This window comes from Gopherus flavomarginatus, chromosome 2 (genome assembly GCF_025201925.1).
Source record: "Gopherus flavomarginatus isolate rGopFla2 chromosome 2, rGopFla2.mat.asm, whole genome shotgun sequence".
In the NCBI taxonomy this organism is placed as follows: Eukaryota; Metazoa; Chordata; order Testudines; family Testudinidae; genus Gopherus; species Gopherus flavomarginatus.
This window is the reverse complement of record NC_066618.1, coordinates 69,637,207-69,652,666: the sequence shown is the minus strand read 5'-3', so window position 1 is coordinate 69,652,666 and position 15,460 is coordinate 69,637,207. Positions and strand designations below refer to the sequence as shown.

The 15,460-nt window shown below is 36.4% G+C and overlaps 1 protein-coding gene across 6 annotated transcripts in view; it reads left to right on the top strand.

Moving 5' to 3' along the window:
* SATB1 (SATB homeobox 1) overlaps nt 1-11,714 on the top strand; it is a 115,449-nt gene extending 103,735 nt beyond the window's left edge. For 3 of the 6 annotated variants that reach the window (XM_050938381.1, XM_050938380.1, XM_050938379.1), the window contains exons 10-12: nt 5,743-5,946; nt 7,675-7,770; nt 10,036-11,714. In XM_050938381.1, the coding sequence (XP_050794338.1) occupies nt 5,743-5,946; nt 7,675-7,770; nt 10,036-10,503 (768 nt within the window). In that variant the 3' untranslated portion in view covers nt 10,504-11,714. The remainder of the gene's footprint in view (nt 1-5,742; nt 5,947-7,674; nt 7,771-10,035) is intronic. The other 3 variants (XM_050938382.1, XM_050938384.1, XM_050938383.1) reach the window with 3 other exon arrangements.
* Nucleotides 11,715-15,460: the final 3,746 nt, after the last annotated feature.

Here is a 15,460-nt window from a genome sequence, read left to right as displayed (position 1 = left end):
CACAAGTTAAAGCCTGAGGAAAACATACATTCACTGTAATAGTGCTTTTCACCCTGTATTCCTTCCTTCCTATACATGGGTTCTGCCTTTATAGCTCCAAAAGTAATGGAAGTATCAGTGGCAATGAACAAAGCCAGTTTAACAAAGATGAGATTTGTAAAGCAAGTTGAATGATTTTGAAGGCAGAAAGTCAGTCTTAGAAGTTTAGTTCATCAGTTTGCATCTATTGTTCTGTCTTTAAACCTTTGTGTTAAAGGTGAAGGATTTTGGTGGCTCAGACGATTAAGAGCCCATTTTACCCAGTTTATAGAACATTGATATGAAATTACACTTGAGTGCCTTCAGCTTTGTAAATAAAAAAAAAATTGCCCTCTATTAGCATGTTTGTGGGCAGATTAAAAACGGTCTTCATTAGCATAAGTAACACTTACAGATTCTTTTAAAAGTAGAAAATTATTTGCTGAATGATAAATTGCTAGCTTTATAGTTATTGCTGAAAATGTGCTCATTCAAAATGCCTACTGTAGTTTATTCTACAATACTGAATTTTTTTGAGTTTAGAAGTACTGTTTAATGGATTATGTACTTAACCCTTGTTCATACTGGATGCAGAAATATAATTCATGCTTTCCACTAAAATGTTTTGTATCAAATACTTCCCTATTTAGGCTGATTTCTTCTAATACTATATAGTTTTATACTATATACCCCAGAGATTGCAACAAAGTACTCCTGCATGTAATATATGAAAGAAACTTCTTCATATCTTAGCATACATGATATAAAATGTTTTGCTATTTAGAATTCAAATTAGGGCTAATCTTTTTTTTAATACATATTTGATTCCTTGCTAGTTAATACAGTAAGAAGTATTTGTCATTTTATTCCTTTTACCATTAACAGATTTACCAAACAAAGAAGTTTAGTTGTTCTTTACTGAATTCCTTTCCTTCTAGACTGGTTATGTTTAGCACAGTCAAATATAAAGTGAGCCTCCTAGCAATACCACAGAACTGGAGGGATTTGCGTAGCAAATGTTGATTGGTTGCAGAAAGACAATTCTTCCTGATTTTAATAAGAATTGGTGCTTACCTATTCCATGTTGAATTGACTTGTCTTAACTTCAAAAAAGAAAGTGCCATGGAGACCAGAAATTGTCTTGCTAGAAAGTAGGAGATATGAGTAAGAGTGAGGGTCAGGATTTGTATTTAAATTTGGTACAATTAAAATTTTCAGAAAAATACATCACTGGGCTATTGAGATTAAAACTGCTGAATTTTTCTTTAAAATAAGCATACAGTGGTGTGTGTTGTGGACTATAACATTTGTCATTGTTATCTTTGCGTGTGTTTGTTTTCCTTTTTTCCTGCAATAGTTTGGCAGTTTCTCTGCTTTCTAATGTCTTATGTTTCTTTAATAAAATCCTAATAGAAAGCCAGTCAGAAGACTTATTTTTTAAATAATATTTAGGTTTAGCATCCTTTTAAAAAAAAAACAAAACAATTTTTTGCTTACTGTAGCAAGACCTTTGCAGATGGTTCTTGGTTACTCTGAAGCGCATAACAGTATTTCCTTTGTGGCAGATGGATTGAAGACTTTTAGTTCTCAATAAATGTAGGTTTACAATACATAACTTTACAGGATTTGTGTTGTATATAACAGGTTTGAACATATTATCTCAGAATTCATCTGCATGGCATTTTCAGCTTATCCAGGGCCCATGCTAGTATTTTAAGTAATAGGGAGAGCATAGTGATTGATAGCAGCTAAAGGCGTGATTTTGAATAGAAACAAAGGTTTTGGAACAGAAGGTGTCACATTAAACTTTATCAGTTTAAAAAGTAGTAACATCCTGAAAGTTCTACAAATGTATTTATATGTGGCTAAATGTTTATATTTTGTCTTATACCTTCTTTATATTCAGTGTAATTTTGCCTGGCAAACATACTATGTTTAAAGTTCAGGTTGTTCCCAAAGATGTTTTAGTTTTTTAAGCTTGCTGTTTTTGAATTGGCCTAATTTTTTAAAGGCTGCTTCTTCACTGTGCTTTGTATGCACTAAAGAACAGTTGTGATCTGATTTGAATAGTGAGTCTTTTGCCTATTATCTTGTAGTCCTATAATTTTGAGAAGCTATTTTGAGAAAAAACTATGAATTAAATTCTCCCCTTAGCTATACTGGTGTAAATAAGAAATAACCTGATTAAAGTCAATAGAATTACACCAAATTTATACTATCATAGAAGGGCAGAATTTGGCCCTGTTGGGTTAATTTCTAAATTTAAAAGCTACATTAACTACATCGGTTCATGTTTTTGCTCCAAGTAAAAACAGAATCAAAACAAAATATGTCATGGTTTTGAAAGTCCATCCAAGTGTTTTTCTAAATATTATAAAAATCATAGAATATCAGGGTTGGAAGGGACCTCAGGAAGTCATCTAGTCCAGTCCCCTGCTCAAAGCAGGACCAGTCCCCAACTAAATCAAAAAATCATTTCACATATCCTTTCTCAGTGTATTGAATTTTGTGACTGAGGCATTTATCTGGTACAGAACACTGAACCTGGAAATGTGTAAAATATTAATGACATTTTAATCTAAAAAAAGTGATGTTGGTGCAATGATTTTGGTCTCCTGTGGAAACTATATCATACAACTTCTGTTAGTGCCCATTCACCCCTCACATCAGTTAAACCTTAATAAAATCAGGCTTTATAAAAGTATTCAGAAATACGTGGTAGAGATGAGTCCAGTAAATATTTTTTACCCTTGTAATTGTAGAAGAAACAAACTGGTTATTTCCATATTGCCACACAGATGTTGCAACAAAATGTCTATCTGCTCCTTTTAAAATACTTGAAGAATAAAATGGAAAGATAGACACTTTTGTTAGAATAGCAGTCTATGGCTTCAGGTTTAAATAGTTTGTAAGAAGCATCTGATTTCAGTCTCTTATAATCACTGCATTTCCTTGGAAAGCTAGGGAGACACGCTTCAACTTACAATTCATCATATTATTTTTAGATAAGGAATTAGAAGTATTATTTCAGGGCAAAGGTTAATAGCAAACTACTGGAAATGTTATGTTAGTCATGGGAAATTAATAAAAATGAGGCTCAATCTAGTATGTATAGAAACACTGAACTGACAATATGAGAAAAAATATTTTAAGTGAATCAAAGCTCTCTTTCTGAAATATTTGTTAAACCAGCATAATTGTGATGAATCTTTTCTAAAGAACATCTGTGGTCCACATGTTCGCCGCATATGCTCAAGTTCTAATGGACAGTGTCAGGCTAAAAAACAAATGTCCTTGCTTGTGTTATTATACCTTAGATAACTGCAGTTTGTTTATTTTTCTTTTTCACTGCCTATGATATAAATAGACTTGTTTCATTTTCTGCTTCAGAAGCACTAGCACAATGCCACACATTTCAGGTGGGGAGCACAGCAGGCTGCAAACCTTTGAAAGACAATTTTCTTTGTTTTTAATGAAAAAATTCACAACCATATTTTTATTAATATTGGGTTTTGACATTTTTTAAACAAAAACCTACATTATCCATCAATGTAACTGATGCTGTACAATTTTTAAAAAAAAACGCACAATACTGTCCCTCTGCCTATGGCATACACAGAAAACTGGAAGGAGCAGCATGATGCTGAGTGCATGTGCGGTCCATGCACTAACCTACCCCATACAGCACGATGCCTTAAGGCAAGCAGGAGAAATGCACAGCTCCGTGCATTTTGCTGCTGTTTTAAAAAGGAAATGCATTCAACCTCATCTAGCATGTGCTGGACATCATGGCATATGTGCTAAGGAGCTGGCTACATTTCCTAATCAGATTCCTGGACAAGACCTGTTAGCCTATGTTGCGCTGGAGACCACAGTAGCCATTCTCTTTCACTAGCACTCTTTTTTGAGCAATTGGTTGGCTTTCTATCCTATTTTTTCCACAAAGGACCGTTTTCTAATGCATTATCTTCTCTACCTGGCATCCCTGTTCAGCACAAATCTGGGTTTGGCCCTATTTAAGTTTTTGGTTTCTCAACTGTGCTACCAGCATATTCATTTAAAGCATTTATCTTTCATTATTTCCATACATTTTTCTCCATATCTGTTCTTTAAACTGCCACCTGCGAACATGACCATATATTTTAAATTTTCAGCTTTCCAAATAGCACAGGATGAATTAAATTACTTACTTCTACTGTTTTCTCTTCTTTAATGTTTTTTTAAAAACTACACTTTGAAATTAACTTCTAGACAAAATATGTATTGCAGCAAGAACACCTAAATCTCCATTGTTAGTATATCTACAGAAAATAGAGTAAACTGGTCTGGATAAACCATGAGTACATGAAGAAGGGGTCTAAAGGCTTCTGAATGTATTATTTGGTGGTCCAATAAAATATCACATTATCTTACTTACGACATTAAGAAATAAAATTGTATAGAGCTAGTTTTAAAAAAAAAATCCTTGAGCTAAAAAAGAATTGTGAATGTTTTATATACTTGTAATGTTTTATGTCTTTGTAGTTGTTTTCACATTTTGCAAAGAAATGCAGAGTTGCTGCACATTATAGTATGTGTAGCCCATTTGTGTCTGCGCTATTCCTTTCAAACATCAAATACAAAGGCAGAAACTACCTCAGATTTAATTTTAAGGTAACATAAGAAACCAGTTGCTAAATCTTCAAGATAAAACTGTATGTCTGTTTTTGAAGCAAATTAGCAATTGCTACATTTCTCATGGGACACTCTTTTGACATACGTTTAGTCTGTTTGCCTAGAACATGTCTGAGTTGGAGTGGGTGCGTTCTTAGCTAATTTGCTATAATCTGGAAATGGCGTAAAGGACATGTTCCTGTGCATACCTATGAACATATCGCCTTTTAAATCCACAATATCAAATATAAACTTGTGTGTCTGATTTTAAAGTCTGTTTTAAAGGGAAAGGGTGTGAAATAGATAAAAGTTATCACATGGGGTAAATTCACCTGCAAAGCCACCTCTGTACATAGCAATGAGGAAGAAGATATAACTTCACAATGTCTACTCAAAGGATTCCTTTTTTTTAAAAGGATGTTATGGAACTCCTTTATCATAATGATTTACATTAGGCAGATCTACAGAAAAGACATATTTTTGAAGTATTTTTACTCTGAATAAAAAAAGTTATAATACTAGAATGTGGAAAGGAAAAGGGGACGGGGGGGGAATGAACCGCAGCAGCAGCCAGAAGACATCATCTACCAGTTACTGAAATTCATTCTTAATATCCTAAGATGGATATTGGCTTACATAAAAGAAAATGAATAGAAGAAAGAACATGCTGGAGTTAGATGAAACAGAACACTAAGTATATATTTGGAGTATGTGAGGGATGCTGCCTTGATCAATTTGTTTGTTTGTAAATATAATGCAACTACTGAAAACATGTTATGCAAAATTTTCATTTTGTGATGGGTTTGTAAAATAACACAACAGATTCTTGACACATTTAGTATTTACTTTAGATTTCAGGAGAGGCCTCTGGAATTTAAAATTAAAGTAATTTCTGACAAAAGTGGGCGGGGGGGGAGGGAGGGAGGGAGGGAAATGAGACAACATTAAAGTACAAATTCAGCCCTTGTTTGTCCCTGTAGAACCTCCATTCGCTCCAAAGGAAGTGTAAATGAGAGCAGAATCTATCCCTTATTAAATGATGAATACTAATACTTTGATGTTATCTTCAAGGGGTGGCTTTGTGAACTGTTACGTTGGAAGGAAGATCCCTCACCGGAAAACAGGACCCTTTGGGAGAATCTTTCAATGATCCGAAGGTTCCTCAGTCTTCCTCAGTCTGAACGAGATGCCATTTATGAACAAGAAAGCAATGCAGTTCATCACCATGGTGACAGACCTTCCCACATTATCCATGTTCCAGCAGAGCAGATTCAGGTTAGTTTACCTTGGCCAATCCAATATAGCACTAAGTAAATAAAGCTTTAAATGCAGCAAAGGAAATTAGTGTTTCTTTTCTTCCTTCCAGATTAAACAGAGGCTTCTTAGAAAGAGATAACAGTGCACTGCTATCTTCCTTCACAATTAAAAGGAGAGCATGAACACATATACACTTCATTGTTTTAAACTTACATTTGACCCATCTGGTCTATATATCTGATTGGAGGAGGAATAATTGATTACTTATCTTAGCTGTCCATAGATAGGTTCAAGTAGTTTGTTAGAGCTCAGAATTAGAAAGAGGGCATTACTTTCTGTTCAGTTCTGATACTTGCATAACCTACAAAGTGGAAGGAATGGATATTTTTAAGTGATGTCTTTTAAAATCCAAGTACCATAGACACAAATCCTCAACAGCAATGGTTCACTTCAAGCAGAAATGGAGGGAGGGGTGTAGCCCATAGGATTAATCTGTTAGCTATTATATCCTACTAATTCAGCCAGCAGTATTAATAAATATGTTTCTTTTTTCTGAAATTAATCTTATATTTTATTAATATTAATTCCTTGGGATTTAGGATGTGTTGAGGCATGTGTTTCCTAATAATAAGTTTTGGTGAAATGCAAGAAGCGTACCGGCCTGTAAGATCCAGTAAGATCTTGCTATATAGCAAAAAGTAGAATTATTTATAAATATGTCAGCATAAAAGATGGCAACCTTTGGCACAGATAAGAATGGTCCCTGAACTTTGGGGAACCAAAGAGAGGAACTATCCATATCACATCACATCACAGGTTTATCTGGCTTCTACAACTGATTGGTAACCTCAGGGTAAACCACAACTCGAGGTCATCAAAAGAGCCTAAGTTGACAGTTTTGGAGTGAGATAATTCTTATTAATATATTTAGAAAGTGTCATAATCCACTAACCTATAGAAGGGTACCCATACATTTCTTAGGGTATGGGAACAAGATTTGGGTATAGTAGGTTGGGCCTGAATTACATAGGTCAGGAGCCTCTAAAATACCTTGTAAGAGAGTTGTTAGTTGGTGAGTTCTTTTCTTAAACCACCTTCTTGTAGCTGCTTTGGAGTTAGTTCTTTTCTTCTTCTTAATTTCTTCTGGTCTTACCTCTTAAAGCTCTTAAACTAAGTTCTACTTCTTAGATCTTTTCATCTATCTATTCTATCTTCTATCATGCTATCAGCTCAGCTTGTGAAGTATAGTATAACTACTCAACATTCCTAACCATTGGGGAAGCCAGTGTAATCGGGCATGCCGTGAGTGAGGCTGGTCCTTCACCTCTTATTACCAGGTTCTCAAGCAAGGGTGTGAGTATGTTAGGTTAAGGTACTTATGATAGAAATGTTACCACCAGGAGTTTTGAAATTCTTTTACTGTTTTGCAGTTATAAGTTTCATTGCATTTCTTATTTTTATGTTAACGTCAATAAAGATTTTATCAATTTGGTATTGTCCTCATATATGCATTCTTGCCAAGCACCCCGAGAGTCCTCTCCCCATATAGAACTCTCTGAGTTCTTGAACTCTGTAGTCTGAATTGGACAAGAACCTATAAATCTTCTCGTTGGATGTGATCAGTGGTGAGCCATAAAAACTAACCCATCAAATTCAGGTCAACAGGGGGACCAGACCTAATTCCTCATCCCATTTACTCCCAGTTGAAATTTGGGATGAGTCAACGTTTGTTTGTTTTTCCTTTAGAGCCCCTCTCCCACCACCCTTGTGAAAGGAGAGCATAGAGGCGCTTTCTTACCAGGCCTGCTGACCACTGGACCTTGGCTGGGTGCTGCTCCTCAGGTGAGCTGGCACAAGTTAAACGTGTCAGGGAGGGGGTTTCAGGACCCACTCCCAGATAACAAAGAAACAGCATATTTATATACTTAGAAAAGATACACTCACTGAACTAGCCATGGTAGGTCTCAGTATTCATCCCGGGAGGTAGTTTTCCCTCTGCTCCACTGCATCCTTACACATGAACCAGATAGCACATAAACTCCTGAGTAAGGTAGTCTATCATGCAAAACGTAGTAGAATAGTTCCATTATGTGTCCGTTTGAATTGATGAAGCTATTGAATTCCTTTTTGTTAAAGCCCTGGGGTCAGCCTTTAACTGCTGCCCCAAAGGGCAGAAAATACCCATAGCTTTCAGAGTTCCCAACCTCCACAGAGGCTTTGTGGATCATTCGTATTACCATTATGGAAAAATATTTACAAATCTACAAAGAATGGAGTTATCCAGCAGCCAGAAACAACATGAGTGTGTATTAAAGATAAACTGAACAAGACAATCCCTTAGGATATTGAGTACTAAAATAATTGTGAAAGCCTGGAAACTTACTATTTGATTTAGCAAAAAAAGAGAGAGAAATATCTGTATTAAGTAGTAAAGCAGCATTGGTTTGAAAATGTACATTGTTTTTAATAACATTACTTCTTAGGGGGATAAAAGGAAAAGCTTATGCATGGTACACTTATTCTAATATTACGCTGCTTTCTCAGATTGACAGTTTTTATCAACAAAACAAATGTCCTTCATCCTCCAAATGTTACTCACATGAATAGTTGCATTGTACGATATCCATCTGTCTACTTGTGTGAATGAGGGTTGCAAGATTGGATATTTTGTATTTGTATTTACAATATGGTAGGTGATATTTTATATACTGTAATTGTTTGCAGATGCATCAATTGTGTAATTAATATATGTGCTAACTCTGAAAAGCATACACACACAGGCCCGGATCCTGCAAAGATTTAAGCACATGCATAAAGTTAAGCCCTTTAAGTAGAGGCATACGTCTATTTGGGACTTAAGTCTAGAATGGGACTACTTGAGGCGCATCAAGATAAGGATGTGCATAAATATTAGCAGGGCTGGGGCTTAATTATAGTATCCGTATCTAAATTTACCATTATATAAGAACAATTAAAATATTCTATTAGACAAAATCTAGATATACCTACTGTTCATTTCTTAAAACAATAACTATTACTTGTTACTTTATTTAAATAGCACCATATGACAAGACATTTGCTGATCCAAAATATCTTACTAAACAATTCTTTTTGTGCTGTAAAGGAACATAATTCTCAACAAAAACAGTAGCTGACAAATTCACTTTTGATTTAAACATGATCTTATAATGTGCTGTGCTCCAGCCGGTGATGAGAAAAACATTTCTGTCCCTAGGGCTCAGTGCATCACCTTTTTAAAATGTCTTTGAATTCCTTGCTTCCAAACCTTCATTTTAAACTCTTGTTAATTATTTACATCATGGTTTGCTTTATCTTATTTCTCTGTGATATGCATCCTGGGTCATTTTATTGCTTGACATTTTAGAATGCTGGATGTTCACTCACAGTAATAATAATGCAACTTATTTAGCATTTTGTACCCTAGCACTATATAAATATTAACTCAATTGAGGTAAGTATGTATGTTTATTCCCAGTTTGCATATTGGGATATTGGAACACAGGCAGGTTAAGTGACCTTCCCAACGTCACAGAAAAAGGTACTATCTGGGTGATGATTAGAAGTGAGGAGTTCCTAGCTCCTGATTTATTTTTTTGTCCTTGTCTAGACTAGGATTTTAAAATGCCATGTCAGAATATGTTAGAATATATTAACTAACACATATCAAGTCTAGTGTAGACTCTAACATGTTAAATCCTAGATCCACCTCTAGGCTTTAACTCAGCCAGTTTAACACATGTTCAAGTTAACGTGCCTGGTCTGCACTTGACTCTTAAAATATGTTAGTTAGAAAGTGTTCCCTAACACATGCTACCACCATATCTTCAAATCTTGATGTGGACAAGACCTGAGTATTTTACCAGTATTCCTCCCCTTCTCCCAGCACCCATTCACAGAGAGGGGAACTAATTTGTATTTTAATTCTGACTCGTTTGGATGTGGGCAGTAGGGAGTCTTTTTTCAAATCTCCAGGGCCTTTCTTTTTAGTTTGGCAAATTATACTTAGATATCTGGATTTCTGGGCTAGGATAAAAATATCAGCAAAAATACATTTACCAAATGATTTACTTTGTCTTCCAGCAGCAGCAGCAACAACAGCAGCAGCAGCAGCAACAGCAGCCAGGTCCCAGACTACCGCCAAGGCAACCAACAGTGGCATCACCAGCTGAATCTGAGGATGAAAATCGTCAGAAACCACGACCACGAACAAAGATTTCTGTTGAAGCCCTGGGAATTCTACAGAGTTTCATACAAGATGTAGGCCTATATCCAGATGAAGAAGCAATCCAGACTCTCTCGGCTCAGCTTGACCTACCCAAGTACACCATTATCAAGTTCTTTCAGAACCAGCGATATTATCTCAAGCACCATGGGAAGCTGAAGGACAATTCTGGGTTGGAAGTGGATGTTGCAGAATACAAAGAGGAAGAATTGCTTAAGGATTTAGAAGATAGCATCCAAGACAAAAATGCAAACACACTTTTTTCAGTGAAACTAGAAGAAGAATTATCAGTAGAAGGGAACACAGAGATTAATGCTGAATTGAAAGACTGATCTAAAAAGTATTATTTTCATTCAACAGTGCCACTGGTATTTAATAATGAAATGAAAATTCCATCTTGCATTGTGTCAAAAACCTCTCTCATTCATTGTTTGGTCAATGAATCTTCCAAAACTTGCACAAAAGTTGAAAAAAAGGATAATGCAGACTGCACTAGATGTTTTACTCTGTTTTACAAACTGCTTTGCAGCTACAGATGAAGCGTTGAGGATTGTTTGATATTATTTTGTGTTCACTGGCTACACTGTGGTGTACCCAATAAGCATGATACCAGTGATTTTGATTCTGGAGCCTTCAGACAAGCATTACAACTTTTGTGATTTGTTTCTCAATTATTTTTTTTAATTATTACTGTAACACTCCACACTTGGTCTTTGGAAACTCACGTTTATTTAAAAAAAGAAAAGAGTTTGTTACTCTTGCTCTATTGTATGTTACAAAAGAACTATAGACTGTGGAATGCAGTTTAAAGATAACATATGCCAACAAATGCCTTGTATTATATGGCACTGCCGTAATTCAGATTTGTTTTTGTTTTGGAAATAAAGGTCACTGTATTTTTTTTTTCCATTCTCATTGTTATATGATTTTAAAAAAATGAAAAGAAAATGTGAAACACAATTTAGTCCTCATTATTTATTTGTAGATCCTGCAGCGTCATGTTGTAATTAATTTTTTTGGAAGTTTCCGTTAAATGTGATATTGCTTCTCTTGTTATCATACTGATTTTTTTCTATTTATAAATGTATTTTGATGGGCAGTAAAACAAAGTGTCTTAAAAGTTTTAAATAGAGAAATGTGCTTTACACAGTTGCCTATAAAAAGTGCTCTATGTTATCCAAGCAATTCATACTATAAGCTTCACTCTTATTGTTGTATGCAATTTTTACTATCATGCAAATAAGCTTAGGTAAATAAAACTAATAGATCACCTTAGAAACTTATGCAATTAATGTGAAAATAATTGATGTTTGCAATGTGTCTTCCTTTGGTTTACAATCAATTTTAAAGCTACAGCTGTATAAATTTTCTGTATAAAGGTGTATTTCTTTTTTATGAGTTTATTGCTATGAAAACACCAGTTATTTTGTTACAGCTGGCTGTTTTTATAAGTGTATCACAATTTTCTTTATGCAGAAATGTTCTGACTAGGAGTGGTTATTGACTGTAACTACACAATTAAAATTGTTTGTATGGTATGATATGGCAGGGTTTGTCTGCTTATGTATATATCCTAAAGAAATATCTCTGCTCTAAGTGCATGTTGTACCTTCTTTCCACCACTTTGAAGCTGACTTTTCAATTGTTAAGATCGCAAACACTTTTTAAAAATGACCTTCTTAAAATTTGAATTTGGATAACATACTTTAAAAAGAAACACAGTCTGACTACAAAAATCATAATCTGTGTTTTCTTGGTTAAAATTTGCCTGCCCAGCAGAGATAGCAGGATATTATTGAGTCAAGAGGCTATCAGGCAAAAACATATTTACAATTCCTGGCAGTAATGCACATATAATGGATGCAGCTGGTTTTATTTTACAGTACTTGAATTATTCTAAGACTGTTCCTTACATTAGGTATAAATATTAAAAAAGACCATTAATAGTCACAAAATAAATAAGAAAAATGGCCTCTGTGTACAACAATTCCTTACTAGGCAAAAGCATTTGTAATGATCATTAATAACGTGGTTGTTAAAGCCGTAATAACTAATAGGCATTGAATTCATGCCTAGGCTTGTATGATCTGTACTGGAGAGGTGAGATCAAACTCCACAGCTGAAAGTTGAAGAACAATACTACATAGTTCATTAGCTTAACAAAACAAAAAGTCCAAAAACTCCAGTAAGTTCCATTTTTAACATGTTTGCAAATTCAATGTAACCGTTCTAAAATGACTAAAACTTTCGACATCTCCCCCATTGTAATTTGCCAAGGTACAACTGGCAGTCAGCCATTTGTGCCTGTGAAAATTTCCCCCTATAACTATATTAGATTCTTTAAGGAGAAACAGAGTAGATAGCAAAAGAGGTTTTTTGCTCTGCATGCTTAAAATGAGTCAGACACAGGAATGTGTGTGTTCCTGGTCTCCTGGTGCTCCCCTTAGGGTCCTGATTCTGCTGTCACTGAGGGGAATGGCCACAATGATAGGAAATAGCAGCCAGCAATTCATCTAGCTGCATTCATGCAGACCAATGAAACCACTGTTTGCACCAGTGGTGTGCCCCCTGGTTTCAAGCAGGGGCAAGCTTTACTGGTTCAAATCACTGGCATAAGGACAAATCCCTAGTGTGGATAGGGCCTTTCACTGGTGTAAATCAGAAATAACTAGCTAAATAAATGGAGTTGACTTAGTCGAAGGAGAATCAGGCCCTGAGCATATTAGTGTGAAGGGTGACTTCAGCTGCCTGTGAAGTGTATCAGTGGTGGCTGAATATGGCTGCATAATTTAAAATTAAGTGTTGTGGTTGGGATGGGAGGGGCAGTTGTTTATGGAACATATATCCTGGATCTCTATAAATTACTATGTACGTATTTCTAATGCCCAGGTTTAGGCAGCAGATCCCACACCTCTCAATAGCAGGATAAGAGCAAATACCATAAACAAGTTTATAAACTGCTTTTTCCCCTATTGTGAATAAATTATTGTTTGGGGTTTTCTGTATGCTGCTCTTCTAAGTGGTAGTTTACAACTGCACTGCCTTTTCCCCATTACCTCTGTCCTCTTCCCCCTCTCCCTCCCAAGCACAGCTGATGTATCTTTAAGGTTAAAGTACTATTAAGAAACTGAATTGAGAGCACCGAAACGGTCCCAGTTGGGCTTTGTAACTAAAGTTTTTATCTTTAAAGCTCAGCAATGATACACCTATGGCTTGGATGTTGTATCATTAAATGTACTAAGAAAAATGTTTATTGTGAATAACATTTAAGCTGTAAAGAAGGCCAAATGCCTGCAAAACACAGTAGGCAGGAGAGAAGGGAGACTGATAAGACTTTAGCTACGAACTAAAAGCTGAGCATTGACTTAAATAAAAGCAATAAAAAGGGCAGAAAATGGAATATTTTCACTGCCTTTTCCCCACTTATCCCTATGCTACATAGTGGGTTTTACATGTTTGTGATACAGTCCCAGGTGTGCATGCCCTTGGACTTGGTATATGGCCATGATGTAACCAAAACAGGCTCCACATCCAAATAAGAATATGGCTTTGGTCAATCAGCATTCACAGTCACATACACTGAAGGCTGATTGCCAAGTTAAGGCCTCCCATTTTTATCGTAAGGGATTTCTAAAGTTGTGTTTGAAGGGCTGTTCTTTAAGTTTTGAGAGAAGATGCAGGAAATAATTTAAAACAATAGGGTTATTCAATAAGGTTCTCTGCTGATTTTTTTTTTTGAACTAGGAGTGTATGACAAAGGGGAAGTGAAAGGAAAGCTCCCCACTCACAGAGAGCCTGATTTAAATAGTGAAATTCTGAGTTAATGCCAAGATTTGTGCACTGGGCAAGTATCAAACACTGCTACCAATCTTCCTTTCTGCTGTGAAATTCCCACACTTAACAGCGGTCATTGTAAATCAGGTGCCAAGAGAGTCCTACTCTAGCATCAAGTGTTGAAGGTTATATAGCATCTACAACACACCCTAGTATGTCCAAGTATTGCAGAGACTTTATGCTGCATCATTTTACTTAATGTTATGATATGCCTCACATGCCCATAGTGGAAGAGTCATATGATTGGACATGCTAAGGGCTTTTCTACACACGGATGTTACATCGGGGTAACTTCAGGTTGCTCAGTTTAAAGTAACGTGCATGCACTCAACCTTTTTTTTAAAGCCAGTTATTTGGTGTCTTAGGTCACAGTCAGTAATCTTCCTTGGAGCAGAAACTTTGCAGGGAGTTTGTTCACTTTAGAGTTTGTATGAACTCATTCCTAACTACTCTGCTGCTGGCAGTCCTCCTATAGCTATCCCACACTGCACTGTTTCACATCTGCATAAGTCTGTTTGTACTTGTGTGGTCTCAACTGCTCCAGGGCTCTCTTGTCACATTTCTGATAGAATGTTGGCAGTCAGTCAACCATAGCCGCAAGTTCACACATGTGGAATCACATAGCCATTAGAGTAGACATGCCTGCTTTGCTTCTGCACGGACCTGTGCAGAGCTCCTGGACTTGACTGCCCTCTTTGGAAAGCTGTACATCCAATGTCATCTCAAGAAGAGTCACAGCAATGCACACATCTACAAAACCCTGTCAGAGCAGATGAAGATGAGGATCCCTCGCTGAGCTGTGCCTGTGCAGAGTCAAAGCAAAGGAGCTCTGGCAGAAATACCTGAAGACAAGGGAGAAGAACAGTACCTCCAGTAATGATCCCACTACTGGCCCATACTATGAGGAACTGGACTGCATTTTTGCAAGTGACAGTTTTCCAGCAAGTTCCCTTGACCCCCATGGAAAGCAAACTTGGCCCACATATAAAATCGGGACCACGCAAAAGGAGGTTTCTCTGGGCAGCCAAGAACCGTATGACCTACCCAAGTCAGAGATTATACAAGAACCCCATGCAGACAGCCATACTGAAACTGCAGTGGAGGTTATCTCTACTAGCCGCCAGCCTGAAAATACCGCAGAGCTGTGCCAGTATTATGTTCTGTATTACATACAACTGTATAGGAGGGGTTAAAACACTTTTTTCTGGTTATTCACGGTCTGATGCCATGTTGAGTGGAGCTAGGATCCCCTCTGCCTGCTCGGCTTTTAACCCCCTTCCCCGTCCTCTAGTGTACTCAAAGTGCTGTTTGTGCTAGAGATGTAAAGCTATGAAGTTTTCTTTCCCTGCGGTATCAAATCCCACAACCATCAGCCACAGTTGCTTCCTCCAAACCCTCTTTTCAGAGCTTATTCTTCCTCTTCCCCAGGGATCTTCCTCCTCATTTGCTCAAGAT